Source organism: Gopherus evgoodei, chromosome 4 (genome assembly GCF_007399415.2).
Source record: "Gopherus evgoodei ecotype Sinaloan lineage chromosome 4, rGopEvg1_v1.p, whole genome shotgun sequence".
NCBI classification, from domain to species: domain Eukaryota; kingdom Metazoa; phylum Chordata; order Testudines; family Testudinidae; genus Gopherus; species Gopherus evgoodei.
Window position 1 is genome coordinate 16915802 of NC_044325.1, and position 26993 is coordinate 16942794.

General features: G+C 36.5%; 1 protein-coding gene across 6 annotated transcripts in view; it reads right to left on the bottom strand.

The window, feature by feature from the left end:
* Positions 1-221: 221 nt before the first annotated feature.
* PPP2R5E (protein phosphatase 2 regulatory subunit B'epsilon) overlaps positions 222-26993 on the bottom strand; it is a 118905-nt gene continuing 92133 nt past the window's right edge. For 3 of the 6 annotated variants that reach the window (XM_030558544.1, XM_030558543.1, XM_030558548.1), the window contains 12 exons: positions 24526-24627; positions 22197-22289; positions 14873-15003; positions 14720-14779; positions 13990-14098; positions 13029-13082; positions 12874-12924; positions 11302-11421; positions 10205-10332; positions 7978-8079; positions 7211-7354; positions 222-4783 (listed from right to left, as the gene is read on the bottom strand). In XM_030558544.1, coding sequence (XP_030414404.1) covers positions 4684-4783; positions 7211-7354; positions 7978-8079; positions 10205-10332; positions 11302-11421; positions 12874-12924; positions 13029-13082; positions 13990-14098; positions 14720-14779; positions 14873-15003; positions 22197-22289; positions 24526-24627 — 1194 coding nt within the window. In that variant the 3' untranslated portion in view covers positions 222-4683. The remainder of the gene's footprint in view (positions 4784-7210; positions 7355-7977; positions 8080-10204; positions 10333-11301; positions 11422-12873; positions 12925-13028; positions 13083-13989; positions 14099-14719; positions 14780-14872; positions 15004-22196; positions 22290-24525; positions 24628-26993) is intronic. The other 3 variants (XM_030558545.1, XM_030558547.1, XM_030558546.1) reach the window with 3 other exon arrangements.

A 26993-nucleotide genomic window follows, 5' to 3' on the forward strand; every position in this document is an offset into this window, starting at 1 on the left:
CAATTAAGAGGACCAATCATCACACTCGCAAAAGAAAACTGGGAGCTTATAATGGAAATTCTCACAGAGCCTTAACATTCCTGTCTCACGAACTCAACATCTTTCCATCACTGAGATACCTTAATGTTTGACATGTACAAGAAATGATATCCAATGGCTGGAAGACCATTGCTGAAAAGGCATGTGAAGTATAGACAGGAGAAAAAAAGCCACGCACCTGGAAAACACTTCATTGCTTTTTTATTAGATGCACCCATAGTACAGAGTCTCTTGCACATGTGCAAAAGAGAAAGGATACACATTTATATCTGGGAGCACCACTGAGTTTGAGTTTCTCTCTTTAATAGCATTTTTAAGAAAGTAAACGATGTCCAAAGAATGATATTTTGAATCCAAGTCTTTAAGACCTGCTTCACTTTACCCAGAGGTGGAAGATTTTTCTTTTTATTCCCACCTTGCTGTAGCATAGAAGACATTTTCATGGTCTGGTTAGACCAGTCTATATATTTCCATAAGCAACTTTTCATATATAAAAAAAGGTTTTATTTCTCCACCCACCCAATAGTTTAACTGCATCTAGATTTAAAAACAGTAACGGATCATGGCATTTTTGGGGGGTGGGGAAGGGGAAAGAGTGGGAAATGAACTTTTGCTGCCCTCTCCTGCTTAAACAATGAAATACTAAAATATCAAGAAATCTATTACTCTAATGCTAATTTTTAAACAAAAAGCATGAGCAGGTCATTCTTTATACTACAATCAAAAAATAGGACGACAAGAAATGTATTGGTATTATTTATATTTGAAAAAACCCTCATCAATACATGAGGTTATGATTATAACGTATTTACAGTAAGTGATCCAAACAAATAAAAATAAACCTGTGTTCAGAGAGGTCATGATAGAATGTCTGTTTCTCTTGAACAGATGCTGCTGCTTCTGTGGCTAGTAAGCAGCACTTGGATAAAACTTTCTCATAAATCATAATTGGCTGAATTTTGCTTCGAGGATACACAATCCTTTTATCCAGACTCTGAAAGGAAAATATTGGGGAATATAAAAAACTCTCTGCCAATACCTACTAGAAAAACTAGTTTGTGGCTCATTGCACAGCTATTTTGGAAAGCTGATGAGCCACGATACAAAAATAAAAATATTAATGTGCAAATAAAAACATTCTTCCATCATGCCTGTTTATCACCCTCATTTTGTCACAGAGCAACTCTCAGTATTGAAAAAAGGGCATCTCTGACTTCTAAGCCAGTTGTGTGCTCCCAACTGAAAGGAAAATGAGGTGCACTGGGGGAGGAAATATCTATCCAGTTCTCCAACTCTCCCACAAAACTATAAAAAAGCTTTTAAAGCTCGTAATACATTTTCTTTTTCCATAGTGTAAGAGAGCCTGAGGCTATACTTACACATGTACAACATAAGTACAGCTGCTTCAATTCTAGCTCAAGCAGTTCTGGGCTCTGCATCCTGGATTGTTCCGTATATAGAAGGAAGTAAAAATAAATTAAATCCTTCTATTTATGCTAACAAAACCAAGATTAATTTACAGTAACCCTGCTTGCAAATACTCCAATGGCATTAGAGTACTTTTATTTAAAGCATTCAAAGATTTGGAAGGGAGACAAAAAACATTCAATAGCAATAAAAAGAAAACAATAAGGAAAGCTTGCAAGATGAAGAAAGCAATGCATGCTCAACTTAAAGTATGCAAGAAGAACTTTAACAGCTGTTACATCCCCATGCAATGCTCTAGTTTTGAAAATGTAGTTCATTACTTTTACCTGACAACATTCAATCCTTTCCCCTGTAACCAATATGGTACAAGCCATGAGTGATCTCCCATCAACTGTAATGCTAGCAGTCTACAAAAAACTAACAAAAAAAGTAGTTTCTCAAAACCATGAAGCAAACAAAATCACAAACGAACAGATGCACTGATCACTATTGACTTATGTCCATATGCTGCCTTTATCTTTGCATAAACCTCCCATGGACTCTAGTGGGACAGGAGCAGTATATTGCCTGTGGGTTGCAGCCAACAGTGGATTGCGTGGATTCTGTAGTACTATGGCAAGTGCTTCTTTAAGTACATCACAGAGTACAACCTCAGAATGACCTCACCTTTTTAGAGTTGCATGACTAACATCACATAACCTCATTCAATTTAAGAAACATTTCATCGTGGAAGTGAAAATCACTTTAGATACTCCCCAATATCCCCCATTAGAGGTAATAAAATATTGCAACCAGCTAGGTTCTCATCCATTTTGTATCATCAATTCCAATAGGTCACACTGAAACCAAGAACATCCAAGAATGGTCAACACTCACCTAAATTCTAAGTACAGGACAAGGTGTCTTTTTCTAATGTCACATTATTTCTTTTCATTCCACCAGGCAGAAAAAAAAACGGAAACACCAAGATTTCTTCCCATCATAATAGTTCAATTGTTGACCATTTAACCCAGTGTAGTCAGGCACGAGTTTAAATGCACCCTCTCATGCAGCATGTTAATTTCAGATATAGTCAAACTACTAAACATAACCCCAACCTGTAGTAGAAACAAAAAGGCTGCCAAAAATCAAAGGGTTAAGGGACGATTTGTTATAAATTTATTTAATCTTCAGATTTGAGCTTGCACCTTTGTTCCAGCACTTTTAAATAAAATGTTTCGCTGACTGTATCTGCCAAGTTTACATTGAGTCCCAGTCAGTGTTCTTATAAGAGGCTTATATTAATCCCATTAAACCATGTCATGATGTTTTGTGTTGCATATGACTAGTTTACTTCTGTTCTTTTTTCAGAATTAACAGTGTCAAGTTTTTACAAAGTTGTTGCATTTACAACATCCAATGCGCAGACTCATGTGTACAAACTGTGACCTGATAATCCTGAAAGAGTCAGTAAAATGGGATTGGATTCCTGCTCCCCTCCCATTTTTATTTTTTTTATTTTTTGCATCTGGAAACAAGAAAACCTCAAATTCTACTGTATATTTGAATGGTAGGAAGAAAAATATACAAGCTCATACTTATACTGTATTTCTATCAATGGCAACAGGTCATAAGTTCATGTTTGCAACTAACACAAAGACTCATGAACACCAAGTCAGCTTTATACCATAAATACTGCTGGATTGACGGTTTAGGATTATCAGCTCACTGTTGTTATATGTCTATAACAGTTCAAAAGCATCCTGGAGAAAAATCCTGAAACACATACCTTTCGGTATAAAATAATGCAACTGCATTAGCTAAATATATACTGTACATAAGTCTTATCAGCATTTTAACGATCAAAGATGTAAGATTCCACTTTCAAATACAAAGCAGATAGCCAATAATGCATACTTATAATACAGCCCTCTTGTTTTGCTTTTAAACAATTTGGTCACAATGCACCTTTGATATAAAAGCATTTTAAACTTTATTATTAATACTCAGGACATTAGGATTTCCAGAATTTTTTTTCAGTAGCATTTGTAGAACCACTTTTGGTAACAAATACAGTAGTTAGGAATGAGCATCCACTTCAGAATGCAGAAGTATATTATCCAGAATCCTTTCCAGCTAAAACCATTGGGCTGGTGCTATGATGAGTAATAGTACTACAGTCACAAAAACACTATAGTATGTTTTTAGAGGCTACATCCTCTTTTGCTGGAATATTTTATAAATACATATTAAAAAGTAAGGCAACAACTCCAAACAGTCCAAACTGTTTGCTCAGCTCTGTTCCCAATTAGACCCATGACCACTGGAGATCAATTTCATGCTTGTACTGTTTAGCGTTTGTCGTTATAATTTCAAAATGGTCCAATAAAATGTATATAGTAATCATTTAGCCATTAGTATTACCAAAACAGCTCTGGTATGTGTGTCCAATGACATGTAACTAATACTGGTTAAGTACTGAAGTTCATGGTGTTACTATTGCCCATTTTCAAAGGATTCAAGACAGTGTGGATTCACAATAAATTGATGCATTAATCTGAAATTTCCTTCCCTACTATGTTTGTCATCTCTTTATTTTTACTCCTAATGTTTAAACTGAAGGAGTACCAGTGCTAGCCTGGTACCAGAAAGATACTCACACCAGTAAACAAAACCTTAGGGGCCTATATTTTTCATGGCCCTGATCTGCATGGACATTCAACTTATGAAGATGTGCAAAAGGGAAAAAAACATCAAATTACAGTAAAGTTATCCAGAGAGGGAGGATGTTACACAAACTCAAAAGGAAATGACAATTATTTTTCTCTTTTACTATAAATACATTTAACAGTTTAGCAGAAAGGCAAGCTAAATTTAAGATTGTTCACATTTGAAAGTTGCATCATACTCTCTGCTAATGATAAATAAGGAACAGGTCCTGACAATGAAATTTTGACATAGCAATTTTCATCAACAGATCTTTGAAGACTGGATTTAAAGAAGGGTCAAAACAATGATTATGTTGCAAAGTTCTGAGGAGTTCATCTGCTGTCCAAACTTTGGAGAAAAGTCCTTATTTTTTCCTTTACTTAGAGACAGTTATATACAGTGCTGTTGTAATAATGAAACAAATGTGAAATCTACTGTAAAGTTGCACAATACAGAAAACTGTTGCTCCATCTTCTACTACATAAATGTGTGACTCCACAGGTTAATAATGCTGCTTTGTTTCTTTTGTTAAGTTGGAATTATTCCATCACGTCTAAGACCTCTCTTTAACTCCAAATCCTCCAGTTTTTTCCACAGTTCTTCACGTTCCTTCTCTTTCTTCTTCTCACTAGCAGATAAAATAAAATGAAGTGTTAATAGCAAAGGAAGCTTTAAAAGTACCTATCCAAAAATACTTATTTGATATAAGCTATGAGCAATACTTTTTCTAATGCACGTGCATTTTTCCCTAATGTATATTTATTTTCAGTACACATTTTTTACTCCAAATTTTAGTTTATCTACATCAAAAATGCTGAAAAAAACTAAGAAACAGATGATGGGGTATAATTAAAAACAGTTAAAAATATCTTTACTTATGTTACTTTTACAGTAGAGCAAAAATAACTCGTTCATATTAGAATTATATTAAAATATTTTATGGAGCAAATATATTACATTTCAGATTAATATATACTTTTTGGCCAAGCTCTATTTCACAATTTCAAGTTTATTTATTTGTTTAAAGAAGGATATTAGGGTCTCTCTTGCTTTCATTAAAGTTAACCCTAGCCTATTCTCTCAAACAAGGCCAGATTAACTTCAGCAATGCTCCATCCCAGTGCACCTAGTGTGAATTCAGTTACAGGATCTGACCCTCATTCAATGCATTTGTCTTTATTCCTACTGAATCAATACAAAATAATCTGTGCAATGTTTGCTTTACCAACAGATTGCACTGCCTAATTAGATAAAGGAATCAGAGTGACAAGATTGTAGTCCAACTGAGTTCTTGGGGAACTGAGTGGAAGAGGTTTCAGGGGAAACCCAACAAAAATTAAAAAACTAAACTAGAACTTTCTTAATGTGTTTATTCTCTGAGTTTTATCTCTTTGTCACTGGTTATTTGGAGTTAATATGGTCCTTATGCTACAATGTGGGGACATAATGTTGTAATTGCTTTTAAATAAGTATAAAATTAAGTCAATGTGTTCTGATAACAACTACAACACATGGAATACGTATGGTCTTGATGCTATAAGTTGGAGAGAGCTTTCAATTTTTGCTTAACTCACCTTGCAGGATCAGGTCCAATGGGAATATAAACATCATGGCTTCTAGGGTACTGATATCTAGATTCCCAACTTGTCACACTGCAAAGTTTCTTAAAATATTCCACTGATTTAGAAGCTTTATGCTGGTACAACTTGCTACCTGGGAAATTCATCTCACTTTGCTTTTTGACTAAATGTATGCAGCCTGTCATTTGATCATATCTTTTAACACCATTCTTGGTTAGAAACAAACATTTGTTTTCATTTATAATTTCTACTTTCATTACACACAGCTACTGAAAAATATTCAAAATTAAATATAAGAAATGATGAATACACTTACCAGAAATTTATCATTATATTATCTAATCACTGTATCATATATCTTTTCTTTCTAAAATATTTAAGTAGGTTACCTCATTAGTTCACCTATGTTTGATCTATTATTATTCATTGACACTGAAAACTTTAACCCTAACAAATTATAAATAACCTGGCTACACATCAGTCTTATTTTTGTAAACTTTGTTCTACTGGGGAACCCAAAGTAAGTCTATTATAATTTATTTCTATTCCTAGGCCCTGATCCTGTGAGTAATACCACTGAAGTCAACTGGACTGTCCCCTTTGAAATGTGTGTTCTTACACCAGAATTTCATTCTGAGGGTTCCCATTATCAAGTTCTTACTGAACTATTTACCATTTCTACCTACAACACTCCTTCCAAATACTAATGAATTTTGCACCAGCACTTAGTAAACGAAAATCTAATCTCCTATGGAAAAGATGTTCGAATACTTGCCCATGTTTGTCCACAGAACCCTAAGAAGTCTTTATCTCAGCAAATGGTGATTGTTTAATTGTTAATATTAAACATGGTTTAATATTTGAAGTTATCCCATTTTTTACATTTCAGTATACATATTAAAATAATAATTTATAAATAAATGTATTTAAAAGATCAGCATCAGCCCTAGATAAAGTAGAGGTTATGTAAGCAAGTGCTAAGAAAGCTCTTCCACACAGTCATTACCTGCAACATACATGCTATGGCAGGGTCTGATCCTGTGAAACTCTGAATGCCTCATGAGATAAAAAGTCCCTCCAGCATTCATCGATTTCAGTAGTAGCTGAGGCTTCTCAGAACCTTCCTGTATCAGACCCCTAGTCCTAGGATTCTGTGTTGCACACACTACAAACTGTACAGTGATGATGTCAGCTAGTCTGACAGACTGAACCTTGTCTACCAGGGCCTCAACAAAAACCATCAAGTCACCTATGATTTGGCTCAGGTTTAAACCCAGGATTCCAGAAATAACATGTTAGTGCAGTCATTAATCCAGTGCACCATCTAACCCATCAAAGCAGATTTTTAAATGTATAAAACATTGTATTTTATTACATATAAAAGCAAAGCTTATCAAAAGGAAGGTGAACTATGAACCTGGTCACATAATTCAACAGTATCATGGCCTCCAAAAGACTTCAGAGGCTATACTAACCTAACAAGGTTTGATGACATACAGTACCCTTCACTTTGCTTGTGGGAACCCCGAGTCACACAAAAAGCATGACTTAAACGAAGTCGCAAACTGCTCGGAGTTCCCGAAGTTTCCTCATTTTTTTCACCTGCCGCTTTGGATAAGCTGAAATTTTAGACAAAAGACGATGCACTATAATTGGAGAATGAAGATTAAGGAAAATAGACAAAAAAACATTTTACTAGGGTGCAACTAATGATTGTATGAATGGTGCATCTACTGGATCCTGCACTCTAAAGGACTCAGCTATATCAAGATCCGTGAAAAAGGAAAAACTGAAAGGGCTGAAAGGTGCCACTTAGGCTTAAGACCACATGCAGGATAAATAGGATGGGTCTTATGGTGAGTCACGTGTTGAGGAAACCCCTCATGTCCAACCTCCACCCTTTTGGAAGCCTTTAAGCAAAGTGATATCTTTAAACCCTTGCTCTTTTATTACTGAAAATCTTGATACATTTAAATCTTTTGGAATGTGGTGCCAAAAAGAGTTCTGTGAGGAATGTAGATCCACAAGCTACGCAACGGGTACTGTATTTCATAGGGGAGAAAACAACCACCTATTCATGATATTATCTGGCATCTTGCAAGGAGAAGGCTAATGAGCATGCAGAAAAAAATGAGGCATTGCAATCAATTATGTGTGAAATTATGCAATCACAGCAAAATGTGAGGAAAAAATTAAACAGCAGGCCTTATGCACAGCTGACAAATAAGCTTTAAAAAGTTACCGCTGACGATCTGACTTGTAAGTGGCTGTCAGCTCGTCAAACATGGTGCTGTTCATTTCCATAAATGCCTTCAACACATTGTAGACTAAAGCCACAATAGCCCTGTGAAATACAAAAAAGATAAGGAATCTATTAGTTTCAGTTGAAATTGAATATGAACAAAAATAATTTACACATTTTCCTGAACTTTTCTTCTTGGAACTGCTGAACCTGATTCTAATCTCCTACTAGTTATAGTGATGTAACTTCTTTGACTTCAGTGAAGTTACTCCTAATTAACATACTTATGTGAAGTGAGAATCAAGCTCTCATCATTTTTTATCATTTAAATGGAGAGAACAAATCCCCACCTCTTACAGGTAACAGACAGCTAGCACATACAACTGCAGATATTTCACCATGCAATGCAGCAATTCTGAATGTAATCCAATGATCAGAATTGTTATTCTAGCAGAAGTAATTAAAATCTAAACATCATATGTGAAGGATGCACAGAAAAAAGGTTCAATAGATGCTTTGAATAAAGTATGAATATCTCAAAGTAAAGAACCCAAGTATGAGATATGTGAAAGATTCCCTTGGATTTGTACGTTTCATGATCATTTCACTTTAGTACATGTAAAAAGAAAACAAGTCCATTGGAAAAAGAAAAAATCTTTGAGGAAGAATTCTAAGAAACAAAATTTTACTTTATCACAAATTTTCACAGTACAAGAGTGCAGCGTGCATGCTAAAAATGATCCGAGCATTACATTTTGTGATGTGATTACTAAATGCTATCCATCAACCCAGGCAGTAAATGGGTGACATCTAATTATAACTGTACATCTAATTAAATGTTTCCCTAGACCAGTGGTTTTCAAACTCTTTCTGGCAACCCAGTTGAAGAAAACTGTTGATGCCCATGACCCAACAGAGTGAGGGATGAGGGGTTTCAGGTGTGGGAGGGGGGTTCAGGGCTGGGGCAAGGGGTTGGGGTGTGGGAGGGGGTCGGGGTATGGGAGGGGGTCAGGACTCTGGACTGGAGGTACGGGTTCTGGGCTGGGGGGGTTGGGGTACAGGAGGGGGCTCAGGGCTGGGGCAGGGGATTGGGGCGTGGGCTTATGTCCAGCAGCTCCTGGTCAGCGGCGCAGCTGGGATGCAGAGGCAGGCTTCCAGCCTATCCTGGCACCACTGACCACACTGCGCCCAGGAGGCGACCAGCAGCAGGTCCAGCTCCTGGGCGGAGGCACACAAGCAGCTCCACACGGCTCCTGCCTACAAGCACCATCCCCGCAATTCCCATTTGCTGGATCTGCTGCTGGCCATTTCCAGGGCACAGCGTGGTGTCAGAACAGGTAGAGACTACTAGTTCTTACTAGCCAGCTGCTAGGGTCCCTGGGTGCTGAGCAAGGCAACTCAGTGCCTTGCAACCTGAACTTTGAAAACCACTGCCCTAGACTATTGTAAAAAACACACACACACAAAAAACCCAGATAAATAGGACAGGGACATCATCCTGATCATGTCAAGATGAACATGTCTTTTTTTAACAGTGTACAGCAGCAGTGGAGTTTGAGAATTTAGGTTCTCTATATTAGCAAACAACTTGGCTCTCGTTGTGAGCTAACTGTTGATTAATACCGACTTAATAGCTGTCATTGTCTTTGAATACACTTCTAAACATAATCTACTGAAATGTGTGCGCACCGGCTACTGTTTACAAAAATGCTGCTGCCACTGATTATACGACACCACTCAAAATATTATTATGTATCTACAGAGATGTCTTAAGATCAAGGGGTATGTCCAGGCCAATTTACAGTTAGACTTATCATGTAAACCAGTTTATAGAAATGTATTGACAGAGCATTAGAAACGTTTGGTACATGACATTTTTTCTTAGTAATTATGCAATATTTTATTTCTATTGTTTTTGTATTTATGATGAAAAAATAAATACAAAAATTTAAAAAATATTACATTAGCTATCTTAACATATTTTGGAAATAAAACAATCTGCACTGCTGCTTTTTTACAGAGTTCAGATTTTGTGCATGTCAGATAATTTAACAATATTCTGAGCCAAATTCAGCTCTGGTTTAAATCCCATTGGCTTTAATAGAGTGGCATCTGTTTACATCAAGTCTGAATTTGGTGCTATTTCATGTTTTCTTTATCTGGAATTCCAGGGTTGAATATATAGGTTTCAGCAAGTGGACAGATGAAAGAGAATGCCAAAACTTACGGATTCCAGTGTTCTTTGGAAATCCTATAAAGACTGGAAAACATGATGGGAAGTATAACGTTGGAGTTCTCTTCTATCAAACTCATGATATATTCATTATTCCAATAATACAGCGCCCTTTCTGCCACCTTTGATGGGGAGGGAGGAACAAAACCCATTAGCAAAAAAATCCGTTATCTATAAATTTGCTATATTTTACAGAAAATATGCCACAAAACAAATAGCATCAGAGCCAATCAATGGGTTATCATTACTTTCTAAATGAAATCTCTATTTTATCCAGGGCATAACTTGTTTTAATGTAAGGTGGTCTTTTAAGGTAAATATAAAATAAATTTAAAACATGATTAATGTTAAAATTAATGTGTAAGTATTCAGTGTCTGATTTCATTGTAATTTCTTATTTGGTGAAAGGTTACGTATGAACTAAAATCTATTTGGATCACTTTTATGGTCAGAGTCATGTGACCTGAACCCAGGGTAAGTGCAGAGTACCTGCTGAGGCTTGCTTCAAATCCTTGTCTGCCAGAGAAATCAAAGGGAGCCAAAAGTATGGAGTATCTCACAAGAGGTGCTCAACCTTTGGCAGGATTGAAGCCCAGGGCAAGAGGGGGTTGGGCTAAGGTGGCTTTAAGCTAGGATTGCACCCTCCTGATTCTAGGCTACTCTAGGGGCTAGAGCAGTTGCTGGGATAATTCAGACTGCCCTGAGGGGCTCTCTGAGTTGCAGCAGCCTCCATGCCTACCCCAACAGGTAAGGAGCACTGCTTAGAATCACTGAAGCACTGCATCCTGTCACCCTGCCTCTAACATGCCCTTTCCCTCAACCCAACTTAGCCCTCCTTTACCTTGAGATGCAAGTTTTGTGCTGTTATGTGAATGGACTCTAAGATCTCACCCTTGGAGTCTCACCTTTTTTCTATTTCAATCTTTCCTGAGTGTAGGGACTGCTACTGTAACAAACCCGTCCATGGATATATAAATAGTATGTTCTAATCAGCACAATGCAAACTCAGCATTTAGGCATCCGTTTTGTATATTCCCAAGATTTTAGAAATTATATTCCTGTTTTTAAAAAAAGGTACTTGTATTACTGACCTGAAAGTGAGGACTCGAAACACACTTGGCAATTTGTTTAAATAAAGGTTCCTGAATTTTGACAAATTGTGAAGGTTCAATCACATCCAAGATCTCCTCCAGCTCCCCAAGGAACATGACCTAGACACAACTAATTGTTAAATTCAGAACTCCTCAACTCTTGTATTTGCAATTTATCGACTAAGTTTTCAAACAGGTCTCAACCCATCCTCTAATTCTAGAGGCACAAACAACAGAATGTAGTCATCTACTTTATTTACTGATGAAGTCAGATAGTTAAGATATCTAAATTTCAGGATTTGCCCCCACAATTAACAGCAGGTGCAAAATTAGAGTACAAAATTTTGAAAACTTGTTCTCTAAGACTAAACACAATTAAACAACAGGAACCAATTTCTGCAGCTAATTTGCAATGAACTTAGAGCTAATCATAGTTGTATTCATACAGCAATAGGTATGTTTCTGTAGGTTACAAGCGCTATAACAGCCCCCTCAACCCCTCCAATTTAGGCCCTAATCCTGCACACACCTTACACATCCATATGACATATTTGTTCCTCTAGGAACAGAGAGGTTCAAATGATTCTGAAGTGCTGAAGGATTTGTGAAATAATAATGGCTGCTAAGTGGGAGAGTGAACATAAGCAAGAGGGAGAAGACAAGACTACATTTGAATCATGGTTTAAAAAAAACAAAAACGCATTTGACCTGCAAGGTGTTGAACATCCTCAACTTCTATTAGCTTCCATTCTCAGCATCTCATAGTATTAAATCCCAAACTGAGTGACTAATTCTATATTTAGTAGTTCCTGGATCTTGCCTCTGATCTATTATTATTTGCTGAACACCAACACATGCTTAGTGTTCTATTTACAGATTATAATGCATGGTCTTTGCCCTAAGGAATTTACAGATGACACTGGGTACCTGTGGTGAATTTCTGGTCCCAGTCAACACCATGGCAAAGCTCTCATTTTCAATGGGCCAGGATTTTACCCTGCTAATTAAAGGATCCATCTTTAATTGCTTGTCTTTTGGGACAAAACAAAGATGCTCATGTTGTGCCCATAAACATCAGTGTGTAAACTCAGATTTGCAAAATCAGGTAATCATGCAACTAATTGCCAATCTACATTAGAAGCTAAAATACCTCTAGCCCAACTCTGAAAATGTAGGCTTGACACAAACTGTTGCAACTTGTAATAGAATTTTTCCGTATAAATCCACAACATTCACTTTTGCTCTCTTCATATGAAGAGTCACTCCCTCGTGAAAGAACACTTATATTGGCATACTACAATATAATGCTTAACTTGCCAAAAGAGCTGATGACTATCAGCAGCTTGACACCTCTCTTTATTGTCAAAATTATGTCCAACACAGGACAGTCTGAACACAGATAATCACCTGTAGGAGCTAAACAGACACCAAAATCCACAATAGCATTTAAGAGTTGTCTATATTATTTACCTGAAACTCTCTAGATGTTCCTGGGAGAAAAGTATCTTTAACATTTATCTGTAGAACTATCAAACCCCTTTATTAAAGTCTTAACAGCAACATAGAACTTACCTCTTTCTGACTGCAGGTTTTCGGCCAGAATTTCATTAAACCTCTAATGACCTGAATTACAAATGAGAAAGCAAATTTTACATTAAATATTACAATTTCACAACTGGGAAAACTGGATGTTTAAGATATAAAAAAACAACCAAAGAAATATTTACTGGCTCTGTGAGTGAAGGATCTTTCTCCAGAAACTGTACTATACAATATGCCAGCTGTGAAGGGGAAAAAACATATACACATGAAATTATGACATTTTTACTGAGAACTCAAAAGACATGTTCAGTATTAAAAAGAACAAGGAATCAGAACAGTTCATTATGCATATTATTCTAAATTGTAAATCCTATTTTACACTGTGAGTCAGGGGAATTTGCAACTGCATCCAAGCCACAGTCAACAGCAAAGAACAAACAAACAAACGAAAAGTGAAGAAAGAATATGTCCAAGTACATTTTGAAACCATTTGAACTTTATGGGTTCCAACTGTACTCATGTAAGCAACATTGTGAAAGGCTCATTGTTCTGCTAATGTGTTTCTTTTACACTTTTAGCAGCATCAGCATAATGACGACTTACATGAGATGAGCCAACACAGCCAAAAACTGGCACAAAAGACTAAGAAACCAAGGCCAGAGTGCAGAAATTAGGATCAATTTAGAGCCAAAGTGCAAAGAGGGTGAGTGTTTCAAGAATTACCAAGATAGAAAGACTAGACAGATGACAGTGCAAGAATCAAAAATAACTGAGACCTCTGGCTGCAGAATCAGGGCCTGGATGAGTGGAGAAGATAGGCTCATTAGAGGGGAAGAAAAACTGGGAGTCTGGAGGAAAGCCTCCAGAGTGTCAGTGCTAGACAATATCTTACAGGTAGACAAAGGTTATCTGAAACCCAGATATCTATCTATCTATAAATTCCATCAGATTTATTCTACAGAATGTATTAAGTCTACCAAATACTTATCTGTTTCATTTTTATTCCATATGACAAAAGTTTTCTGCAGGGTTTGTTTTTTTTTTTTCCATTCAGAAGATTTTTTTTGGCTAAGCAAAAGATTTCCAAAGCAATCAAGAATACTGTTCTGTTTTAACCAAGCAGAAAATGTTTTTTATAATTTCTACCTGTGCATGGAAGAGTGATAAACTCCTGACAGTATGTAAAGGAATCAGCACCTTCACCAGAAACTGTTTATGCTCAGCTTTAAGAGGTAAAGCAAAACCATTGATAATACTAGAAATAAGAAAAGAAACATTGATTAGTGACATCACAGAAAATTTACTTGTGGTCTGAACAAGTAGTTTTTATCAAAGTAATTACACAAGAAGACAGACTGCAGGTATTATCCTACTATGTGCTGAACCTTTGCACTAGCTACTGTTCAAGGTACAGTTCATTCTAGTCAGAGCATAACTACTATATAGCAATGACATGAGAATAACTATGTGATCAGTCATATAGTTTTGTTGCCTAATATGTATGATCGTGCCTATTTGGTTGGTAAATTAATGAGTTTAAGATGCTCTTTGGGAACTGACTGTTGAACTACAATTAGACTGACTAGCAACCCACTGAAACCAACACACTAATAACTGTTTAGTGTGCTCAAACAAAATTTGCAATGTACAAGTCAAAATGAGTGCACAACGAACAATGTAAGAAAAAAATTGTACTTTGTAATGTGCACACAAATCCTCTTTGCAAAGAGGCATGCTAAGACTTAATCTGTGCTTAAAGTTAAGCATGTGCACAGGTCTGTTTTCAGGATCAGAGCTTAGGGTTATATTTTCCATTGACTCCTGAAATTTTCAGCATAGCTGTCTGAGATGGATTATTATATAAAGATGAATTTACCTTCCTAATATTTCCAGTAGTTCAGCTACACCATTGAAGTGTTCAGTTTCATAAACAAACCTACCAAATAAAGTTAAAAATAAATAAATAAATAAATAAATATTTAGTTTCTTAAAACATTTATAACCCAACAACTTTCCCCCAAAAACTTACCGTAGAAAAATATTGTTAATCTGTTTTCGGATAAATGCTCTAAGTCCAAGAAACTTGCCATAAATTCTGTGTAAGACTGTTTTTAGGTAGTCCCGTTCTCGAGGGTCTTCACTGTCAAACAGCTCCAAAAGCTGTTGTAAAAAAACAATTTAAGAATCAGATGACTAATAAGAAATGTGAATTGGCTTTATTTTAAAAATCTTACACAGTTTACATATGATGAGCTAGACTGGATGTGTGTGAGGGCACACAACTGCCACACAAATTTGTTGCCTTCATTCTTAACAAAAATAAAATAAATACACAATAAAACTCTGTATTAAAAGAATTAAAATCTAAATACATTAAAATAAAACTTTTGACAAATACAGAAACTGAAAAGGAGCTAATTAAACTTGAAAGGAGTCAACACAGAGATGAGGTATTCAGTCAACTGTGTGAATACCAGCCAATGCACTCTGTAGAAAATGTACTGTGGAGTGTTTATAACTCAAGTTGCCACAGTCAAGCCTGTAAATATATGAAAACGTTTATCAATTATTCCAATTCTTTCTTGTTAAGCAGAGGACTTGGACTGGTGACATTCCAGAGATGGTAAAAAAGAGCTTAGTTGCAAAATATGAATACCAATTCATTAACACAGTCATGTCAATTTAATGCCCAAAATTTTTAAGGGCCTGAACTGAGACAGGCATACACTGTACATATATGTAATGCATGACTTTTGAGCCCACTTGTGTTTTATGAACACTACCAACTCTCTCAAGCTGTTTTTTCTATTTTTAATTCAATTTCAAAACTTTTAAACAAACAGTTTGACCGATGTTTGGTCAGGGGTTTTAAATATTATCCTCTAAGGAAGAGCTTCCCTTTCCCTATTGATTCCGTCATCTCTCCTATATGCATCACTCCCACCACCCACAGTTTACGGTTCTGTATGTATACTTTATCTGATGTTGATTTCACAGTGGCTGCACTTAAAATATTTCTTTGATTCTACAGTCTATTGGGTTGAGAGATAACCTCAGTGCTTAATATGGGGAATACCAATAAAACTGGTGATCTCTCACAAATCTGAGATTTTTTTTCCCCAGTGCACCTATGGCATGCTCCTTGTTGCTGGGACCATGTTTTTCTTAATTGTGTCTAAAATGTCATATCACCACCTTTGATCTGAACAATAACTAGAATAATAAAAAATATATGCAGATATAGAAGTGTTACAGACAATGTATAGTTAGTGGAGGGAAAAATCTAATAAAATGTAATATTTACACTATTGAAAATAGTAATCTAAAAATAGTTAAAGAAACTGTATAATTGGGCTCCTGACTTTAGCCAGCCACAAGAAATTGCAGACACTTTCAAAAGTTCTCTAAAAAAGGAAAAGGAAAATCACAGTTTAAATAGATTCTTTTCAGCTGTTCAGAGAATATTAATTAACATATGGTTTTAGGGCATGTTACTGTATATACTTAGAAGGAAAAAACAGCACAATCATATTACGATTGGCAAAAAACATTAAACTCTGACTTCAGGTGTATAATGTTCTTATGTTTAAGAAGACATATTTAAGCAGATAGTGGAAGCTACAACACAACAACAGTGTATTGTCAAAACAAAGTGGATGGGGGGGACCTACCAAGGTAAGCAATAAAGTGAAAAGAAAAATAATTCAATATGACTATTCAAAACACACTTCAGAAGGTAGGCAAGGCTTCCAGAAGAAAGCAAATATTTAGAGCCTTGGCAGTTGAAATCATCTGCTCTGACCGTAATAGACAGGATTTGGAGTGAAATAAAAAAACATAAATAAGGAAATCTCAAAGTGACAAAAAATAAATAAAGCAGTGTATTGTTGACAACTAGGAGGAGTTGTCTCCCATTTGTACGAACTACAAAGACTGTTCTCCAAAGAGCTGTGTCTGTTAATCAAAAGCTACCAGTGGAAACAAAACATTAAGTTGGATGGTAGAAAACAAATTCAAATTGCCTTAGATTTACTGAATAGTTACTTGTGTTTGATGGTACTGTACTTATTAACTGTCTCTTTAATATAAAAACATTAGTTACTTGGGCCCAGATTTTTAAAGGTATTTTAGAATTGCTTCACTCAGCATTGCAACGTCTAACTGATTTAGGAGCCTAAATCTCATTTTCTTAAATGAATTAGGCACTTAGGAGTCCAAATCCCATCAACTATTAATGGAATTTTGGCTTCTAAGTGCCAAAATAACTTTTGAACGTGATATTCAGGCTCCTAAATCAGTTTGGCTTTGCAACATGAGTTCAAGTAATGCCTAAATACCTTTAAAAATCTGGACCCTGATCACATAATACTTGTAATTCAAGGCTCTAATTCTGTAAAGAGATGCATACGTGCAGATCACTTTGCCTGGACAGAGACCAAACATCAATAGGGCTCTGCAGAGGGATCAACCTGCAACTATCTTTGCAGGATTGGGGTCTTATATGACAGATGCTTGTAATGGGATGACTCACCATTAATTTACATGTTCCTATGGAACTAAAATATTAAAGTCTGGCATACTCGATCATTATAAATAGCTGAATATAACCCCCATGCTACACACACACAAAAATCACAACTTCAAACAATTTTTACAATCAAAGGTCAACAACAGGTCAGCCAGTCTTATCAGATTTCAATTAGGTGTCTTTTTAAGATAATATCTTGATTTTTAGTTTATATATTTGATATGGACTGCCTTTTATCCAGAACACCCTCCGCCCCCCAAATTTGTAATCTGACATTTCTCTCATAGTGATGGAAGGTTCTAACAATTTAAAAATAACATTGCTCTCTTTTACCAGGCAAACACTGTATGTATCAAAGCTCTTACCTGTAGAAATTAGGGCAATCTGAATCATCAATTCTAATGATCAGATTTCAGATGAGTGGAAAATAGTATGTCACAGGCCCCATTTCATAGTCACATCCAGCTGGAAAGGTGGACTGATATAAGTAGTAAAATAATATTTTTTTCCCCCGATAACCTTAGTGGTATGTGTTCAATATTGCAGATTCCCCATGACCCCAGACTCTTGTACTTGCACTGATTTCATTCAATTCTATACTACGTAGGTTCTTGTACTGCCATCATCACTGTAATATCTGAGTGCCTTCCACTAGCGCATTATAAAAAATGACTAACAATTGTCACATGAGGTTCATTCTCTGTTTCATCCTTTCCTCAAGGGGAAAACTATACTTGCAGAGTACTAGTATGTTTTGGCAGAGTTTTTTGCTCTGTGTTTACATAAGAGAAGGAGTGCATCTTGCAGTTAGAATGAAAGGTGGTGAGGTCTGTGACAGTCTTTAATTTGTGGGAGTTTGTTCCACAGTCTTAGACTAGCCCCTGCAAAAATTCTGTCTCCTGCACAGGTGAGTTTTACCCTTGTTGCATTATTGCCATCATAGTCCTGAACACCCTTATGGGCTTAGGCTGTTTTACTGTAACTTCTCTTATCTCTATGGCACTTGTTTCACTATTTATTCTGCATCCACATATTGCACATTTTCTTTTCTACAACAATCACAGCATTCTCCTTGCACAATTCAGGGTATAAAAGAGAGTGAAGATAGGTACATGTTCAAGACCTGTGGTTTAGAACATTCAAGTCTGTGACAGATGCATGTGAGCTTCCTAACTGTTTTACTGCTTTGGATAGTTCCATAGCTTGTGATGATTAATACAGTATTCCCTGCAGTGAAGGATATGAAATGGCAATTTCATGAGGGATATTATGAGTTTTGTCAGCTGTGCTAGAGAGAGGTTATACACAAAATCACTATGTTGAATTAGTTATGCCCTAAAAGAAAAAAAAAAACCCACCAAATTACACATACATAAATAACTGCCTTCCCTTCCAAAAAATTCTGAATTTCACCTAAGATAGAAAATAGCAGGAAATGTTGCAGATACAACAGGATTTTAACTTTTTGACTGTGAATTGGTTGTACAGGCAAAATGTTTAGATTTTCAGTTTTATTGCACAGATCCTCTTGGGAAACATTGTTTAGGCTTGTCAGTATCAATTTCAATTACAGGGCTCAAAACATAGTAAAAAAACATGTTCTGATATATGATATCCAATTTGTCTTTAGGTTTTAACAAAATAACAAAGGGTTATTTTTAAGGACAGGTTGAATGATTTCCATAATTTGCATGATTATTATCAGAGGGGTAGCAGTATTAGTCTGGATCTCTAAAAGCAGCAAAGAATCCTGTGGCACCTTATAGACTAACAGACGTTTTGGAGCATGAGCTTTCATGACATGCATCTGACGAAGTGGGTATTCACCCACGAAAGCTCATGCTCCAAAACGTCTGTTAGTCTATAAGGTGCCACAGGATTCTTTGCTGCTTTTACATGATTATTATGATACTTTTATACTAATTATAACTAGAAATGTGAAGTACAAATTGCTAAAGAGACACATAGAGCAGAACATATGGGTAGGGGATACTTAATTGTTATGTCTTTTAGCAAGCTCTGCCTTACATTCAAGAATAGATGTAAGACATCTTTCGAAATGAAATGTTAAACTCTAAACATCCAATGACACAGCATTAGGTTTGTAAATAAGTACGTATAAAAGGTGACTGGTATTTTTCTCATTCTGAAATTAAAGCCATTCCTCACTAGGAATAACTTCATTAAAGTTTCTCAAATTTTAAAAACAAATTCAACAATGAAAACATAAGTAAAAGAATGTCATAGGTGAAAATTACCATGGAACAATATTCATTGAACAGGTTGAATTTTATAAAAGTTTCAGTTGCTGTCTAGTATAAATGTCTTACAGCAACCTAACAAATCCTTATAAAGTTATAATTCTAAAACTAAACTGACCTTAAATATACGATTGCAAGTGCAATATGGCTTTAATAGGCCAGTCAATTTTAAATCCGAAATTTACTTTTTACAAATTGAGGCTTAACTTGTGATTTAGACAAAACATTCATTTGAATTAATACTCATTCTATCTAAAAAAAGGTACACAGCTATTTTTAAGAAGTCTATCACCTAAACCAGAAGGCAAGAATAATCTGATTCTCAACAGGCATTGTGATATACTGTCTCATACATATTTAAATGTGTACTATTTCTCGTTTTAAAATTCCCTCTCCTAATAGTTACCATTCTTTCATTTGGTATACCATTATGGATGACCAGATGCCAAAATCCTTCTTTTGATCCACATTCATACACTAGTGCAACATTATGAAAGGATGACAAAGGTGAGTGTCCTGAGGAAGAAACATGAGGGATAAGCATATCTAGCATGCTGAGTAAGGGTAGAAACATATAACAAGAGTACAGAAGCAATGTTTCTCTAAAATGGAGATTAGGGCACCAGGATTCTCTCCACAATGATTTGGCTAGGTCTGAAGGGAAAAGAAGTGAACAGCAGTCTCATACCAAATATCCCCTAAAGAAAGCCTTGAAGCAAGCAACTTTGTCTTCTTGGATCTCCACGAGGCACAGAATGACCAGTCTAGGCAGATGAGCCATAGGCTGCAATAGTGATCAGAGTCAACTTCAACTGAAATCATTGTTTAGCCACCTCTTCCACCTTGCTGATCAGTCAACATGGAGATACTGGCTTCCCTAGGCAGGTGTATTAGCTTAGGTTAGGAAGCAACTGCTGAATCTACCTTTAGGTGAGAGATCATACGTTATGGAAGTCTGGGTGAAGAATACAGATTCTAAGGTTCTTTGGCAAGATGGGCATAAAAATCAAGAGAGACTCACCACATTTCCTTCATCATTATCCAGAAAGGCAGAATCAATTCTGAGGCCCTACTCTGGAGAAAAGAAAGCAGAGCCTCACCTCCTCCTTTGTGAATTTCTGAAGAGATATTCAAGTTTTGTAGCAATATATGATTTAAAATACCCCCACCCCCTAGTCTTTCAGAGTGACCTTAGAGTTTGCTAAGGAATGGGGATGGGACTTCAACACAGCAGCAATTATTCTCCATCCTCTCCAGGAGACCCCTTTACCTAAAAGGAAGGAGGGAAAATGAAGAATTATGCTTTTTTTTGGCCCTAGGGTGGAAGAGACTATTGCGGGGGTTAGGGAAAGAAAGGGCTCTCTTGGGAAGCTTTTTCGGAGAATCCTTACTAGGCTGTTCATCATAGATGAAAAGACTTTCTCAAGAAGATGTGTGGGAAAGAGATCCTGGGAAAGGCAAAATATCTCCTATCACTTCTAGCATGACTCCTATCTAACTCTTGGTCCTCCTAGAGGTTCTCTTTCTGGTTGTATTCAGAGATTCCACACAAGTCCATGGTATGGGAGAGAAGCACGAAAGACAAATGGACCCACTGCTGAAAGTTGTAGGGAAGAGGCAAAGTAGGGTACTTTCCGGTCCTCTTCCTGGACAAAGTTTTCTTTACCTTCCCATATTATGCAAAGCGTTGCTGAGGTGTGGAAGAAACCTAGTTCCTCAGAATGCACAGGGAAGCCAGCCTGCACACTAGAAAGACAAAGAACTAGGTACAGAACTCCAGACTGGCTACCACTGGCAGGACTGATGGCCTCCTCAGTTGAGTCATGCTGGTGGCAACCACATCATCAAGATAGAACTAAATTGTTGAAGAATGCAAGTTTTTTTCCGCCCATTATTGATACTTCCCTTCCTGTGCTTCTAACAGACCTTAAACTTAACATGGCCTTTAGATTTATTTCCACCATGACCACCACAGCATCAGTGTTTTCAGTGCACCTCTAGGAATGAGTTTTCTTAATGAACTTTTGTTCTTTCTGCCAGCTCTCAAACAGCTATTGAGCCAGAATGAGAAAATATTTCCATATTTTAAAAGTGATATTTTGACAATTTTAAAGCCAGTCAAATTTCAGGCATAAAACAAACAATCTCTATTTAATAGATTTTTTTTTTATAATCTATAAATACTATGTATCAAAGTCTACGGCCAAACTTTTATTTTAAACTGCCACAATTTCAATTGCGTTATGCAACTTGTAAGTCAAATTTCTTAAGAGAGTTAACAAAATAAAATGTAGAGACAAAATTAAATGATGGCTAGACAGTCTCACTCCAGTGCCAGAAGGCATCATTGTGGAACACCTAGTCTGAATTTCTGTGATGGATCGATATTCCTCTCTCTGCTGGTCTGAATCTCTTTTATTGTTACCCACTTATCCGTTATTATGGAAGGATGAAAGAGTTACACATTTTACTTTCGAATAAACTGGTTTTAGGAATAAAAAAAAATCATTAATATTAAGTATCAAAAGCATGCTGACAGTTTTAAAGAAAATGAGCCTGCTTACCTGTAATACAAATTTCTGATCTATGTACTTTTTGGCAATGCTAGGTTGGAATTCTTGGCTTTCCAAAAATCGTATGAAAAACTCATATACAAGCTGCAAGAAACAAAATCACAGTTTATTCTATGATTTTATTTTATTTTTATTTGTAAAGTTTCCCAGCTTTTTTTCCTAATGCACTAGAATAGAAAATGTCTATGTTTTGAAAGACCTTATGGATATTTTTTTTTTAAATTTATTAAGGTGTTTCTTTAGAGCTAGAATTAATTACATAATCATAACATGTTAAACTTGATCATTTGACCCTAAGTCAGAGGAATTTCATTTTGATTCCCACTAAGAACAGGCATTATCATCTTGTAATGCTTGTTCATTGAGTTGTACAGCTTTCTGGAGCAATTGGCAAGCACATTCTCACTGTTCTCTGGACTCCTGAAATCATACAAAATAAAGCCATTATGATTTTGAGAGGGTTGATGAAACAGTATGGAAACATTTAATTGTAATTAGAAACTGTTCACTGTAGCATTCTGCTACAGATTGAAACACTACAGACTAATGCAGAATGAGATCCAACTCGCTGAGGAGAATTAGCCCTGGACTAGAGATACTGCTTTCACAAAAGTCCATATCTGCCTATATAATTCAGAAGGGACTGCAACTGACCAGACCCATTCAGATAGTATATAATAAGCATGTAACAAGGCAGAAGGAAGCAAAGTGTAACAGATATTACCTAGCTCTCTTAGAAAAGCAGCTATGAGTAGATAGATGAGTTATAGACTGCTGTCAATTCTCCCTATCACACCTTTCCTAAGAGACCAACCATTTTAAAATGTGCTCCCTTCCAGTTTTTGAAAGGATAAATATTGATGTTGAGAGAAAAAGGCAAGCTAAAAATGAATTTTAAAGGAATCTACAGCTTTTCCATGCAAACTCCCCTATAACATGATACTGTGGCTGCTTTGCCTTATTGAGAGTTAGTGATTTCTTCTTGAAGGAAACAACTGGGAGGTCAGAAGTAAGGAAAAGTGCAAGAACTCTATATAATTCAACAGTAGGTCAACAGGAAAGCACTTCTATCAACTCCCTGACAAGCAGTGAGGTTAATTTTACTGTGTAAACCATCTATTTTCTAAGTAAATCTATAGCCGCTCCCCTCCCTATCATGCTGACCAATATTGTCTCATTGTTTCCTTGTACCCTGCCATCTGTCTGTACCCATCTGTTGTCTTGACTTATACTTCGATTGTAAACTCTTTATGGCCAGAATTGTCTTTTTGTTCTGTGTCTGTACAGCGCCCACCATCCCACAGGATTTAATATACTATAGTATTTTTGTGAGATTTTAAGTACAAACAGAGAAAGGAGACAGTTTCTAAGTTCTGGGATGAGAATATTGTGTGATTTATCAAATCTCTCATAGGCAGAGTTGGAGCCCTGCATAAAAGTTTCAAACCAGTTCCTTACTCTAGGTAGAGATCAATCATACCCTTGTACTCATAGCAACTCCCAGATTCCTCTCTCTCTCTCTCTCTGGTGTTCGGGCTCTGACCTGTTCTAAACTGGAGAGAGGAGAACGCAATTTACCTGTGACATAAATGGACATAGCCCCTTTGATATCAATGGAACGTATAATTACTTCTGCCAGTGGTTAATTTGGTCCAGAAGCTTCTGAAGCTTCTGACCCTCTCTGTGAAATGAGTTTGTTTTCCTGTACATTAAAGATATTTGGCATTGATATTTGAAGGCATACCTATACATCCCACAAGGAGGATGTATAGCAGAGAGAGTATGCTCTGCTCTGCTATGAATTCTTGAAGACAAGGCTATACATTGTTAGGAGGGAAAAGGGAAGCAGACTAACATTTATATTCTCCCTCATCCTCCTGACTAGCAACAAGGGCTCATGTATGCTTCTTCTGCATAGTAGCAATTTTCTAAGGGCCCAGCAGAGTGAAACTGACTAAGATCACATTAGTTTCATTCCCCTGCTCCTGCAGAAGCTGCTAAGAAGTACTGTGTACAAGTGTAGAACAGGTGCAATTTTCCACAATATTTTTTTTAATGCAGTGAAGGAAAATAGGAAAATATGGCCCACTCTCAGTCCTGAGCTGAATTTAAGTCCCTGACTTGATCAGGAAGGTCCTGAAAACATTACAAAGGCTCTTTTATCTTCATAGGTACTCCAGCTGTAGCAAAGAGCAGTGTTAGGAAGGTATAACAATGATTTCTATATCTTATGAACCAATTCAAACGGTGTAGGGAAACATCACACATATCAAGCTGTGATACAGATTTGTTCTCAGATTATATTTAATAATTTTAATACCTGTAAATGTGGCCATGATGCCTCAAGGGTGGGTTCATCTTCTTCTGGATCAAATTCATTGCTGTCACTGGGTGGGAGAGTTCTAAATATATTGCAAGATACCTAAAAAGCAAAAGAAAAGAAAATTAAGAGCCTCTTCTGAAATAGTAGTCATTTCCAGGCACCAGAACTCTGTATATATCCACTACGGCTGTGAGACTGGCAGAACTTCTTTTGCTTAATTCACATTAGAAATTGTGCAGTACTAAGTAACCTAATGAACTTGTTGCCTGCCACGATCTCCTCTTCCTTAAAAAACTTTGTCCCTTCTTCATAATGGTGTTCCAAGAGCACCTCACAGGCTGCCATTTCACTGATTGCCTGTTTCTCCCTTGAAGAGCCCTTCATCTCCTTACTCCCAGCCCAGCTGAGCAAAATTCAAACACAGGGCAGTAATCTGAAAGGTCTAGGGCATGGGTATTTAGAATCAATAGGAATGCGCTATAAGCAGATGTAAAAATATGAGAGTTTCCATATAACCTTGTTATTTTCCTTCACAGAGAGAATATTAGTGGGATGTATCAGGGAGTCTCATATGGCATAGTTTCTAGTGTCTCTGCACACTTAGTACTAAGTTGTATATTTGGCACAAATTGGGAGCAATAAATACTATTTGCTTGTCACTTATCACATATTTTAGTTCATGGAGGTTTTGTTCTACTTAAACCTAATTAGAAGTGCTTTGCTGAGACTGCTTGGCTTACTGAGGCAGCTTTTCTAGGTTAATTACACTACTGAATGTGGTGAAAGCTTTGTAAAACAGCTAGGATAAATTGCAATCTTTTCCCTCTTCTCTGGTGTTCATCCCAGACCTAACTGGGTTATCAAATAGGTGAAAATAGCAGCATGTTATGTCCTGATCCAGTCTATACATGACTCCCACTGATCCCCTTTATCCTCTCTGGTTAAACTAAGCAGAGGTTTTGCTGAAGGTTGTGAGATACACAATGAATCTTTCTTGAACATTCTTGTCTCTGTACCTAGCTTTTTACTCTTGTAATTCAGTGACCTGTGATAAGTCAGAAGAAAGTTTCAAAAGTAGATCTGCAAGTTATATTTTCAGCATATTGGTAATTTAACATGCAGAGTTACTTTAATGTCAAAAGCATAAAAACAATCAATACGTTGTTAAAGGCAGCATCAAGTGCACTTCAGATTACAAGAGGTACTAGTAAAAGATTTAACTACGAAAAAAGAAAAGAAAGTGGAACAAGGAAAAAAGCAGGAAGGCTGAAACAGTGCAAGACAGCGTGGGACACTCATTGTAAACAGAACAAAGAGAAGAAAAAAGGAACATCAGTAACAACTGAGGGAGAAAGATTAATAAAGCAATCAGTGAATGAAAGTGTGGAACAGAGGAAACAGATGGGTTATGACTGGACTTCCTTCTTCTCACCACAAGAGGGTGTGTTTAGCTACAGTAATAGTGAAGCACAGTGACTTTTACTGCAGCTTTTATGATATACACAAATCTTTGCTTCCTGTCACATGGCATTCGACATTGACAGATGTGGCCATTAGTAGCCTGCACCCTGTTATGTGACAGCAGATATTGGATTCAATGTATACTTGCTAACCGGTTACTAGCATTTATCATGAGTCATTCTCCATGTGAGCTTTGGGGATTTTGGGGGGGTTATTTTTGGGGGATACAGAGGTTATTGTTTTTTAAGTTCAATTTGGTACTGTTCACTTACAAGATTCTCCATGACACAGTTTCCAGTCTCATCTGGATCATAAATGGGTTGCCCATCACTACTCTAACTACTAGAAGCTGGGACTGAACGACAGGGAATGGGTCACTCGATAAATTGCCCTCATCTGTTCACTCCCTCTGAAGCTTCTGGCATCAACCACAGCTGGAAGACAGGATACTGGGCAAGATGGATGATTTGTCTGACCCAGTATGGCCAGTCTTATGTTAAGCTAAAAAATTATACAACGTATTTAGACATATCAGCTGCCCTTTCTTTGGAAAACTACGTTTTTTTTTAAAAGGATTTCCATACAGACATTGAATCAACAAACTCTCTCAGTTCTGACACAACAGCATTTCCTTATTAACATACTATTGTTAAAGGCAAAGTAATTTAAATTTCAGGGATCATGGAATATTTAATGTCCAACTAATTTTACTTAAATTAAGATCTCATTTTAGTTATACCGAATGATGCTAGGTTTCCAAAGAGTGAACAAGAACTCTTCAAGATAGCTGCATTCTTCTTTATTGTTCAAAACATGATCACACATGTCAAACCTTATATATCGAGTCAAAGCAATTCATTCATTCATTCAAAGTTGCATGTCAAGATGGAATCATTTAATTATTATTCACAAACTTATTATAGCAGTGTTATCTAGTATCACTATAGTTATGCCACTATTTCCATTACAAACCCACATTTGTGGGCAACATACCACATCACTGG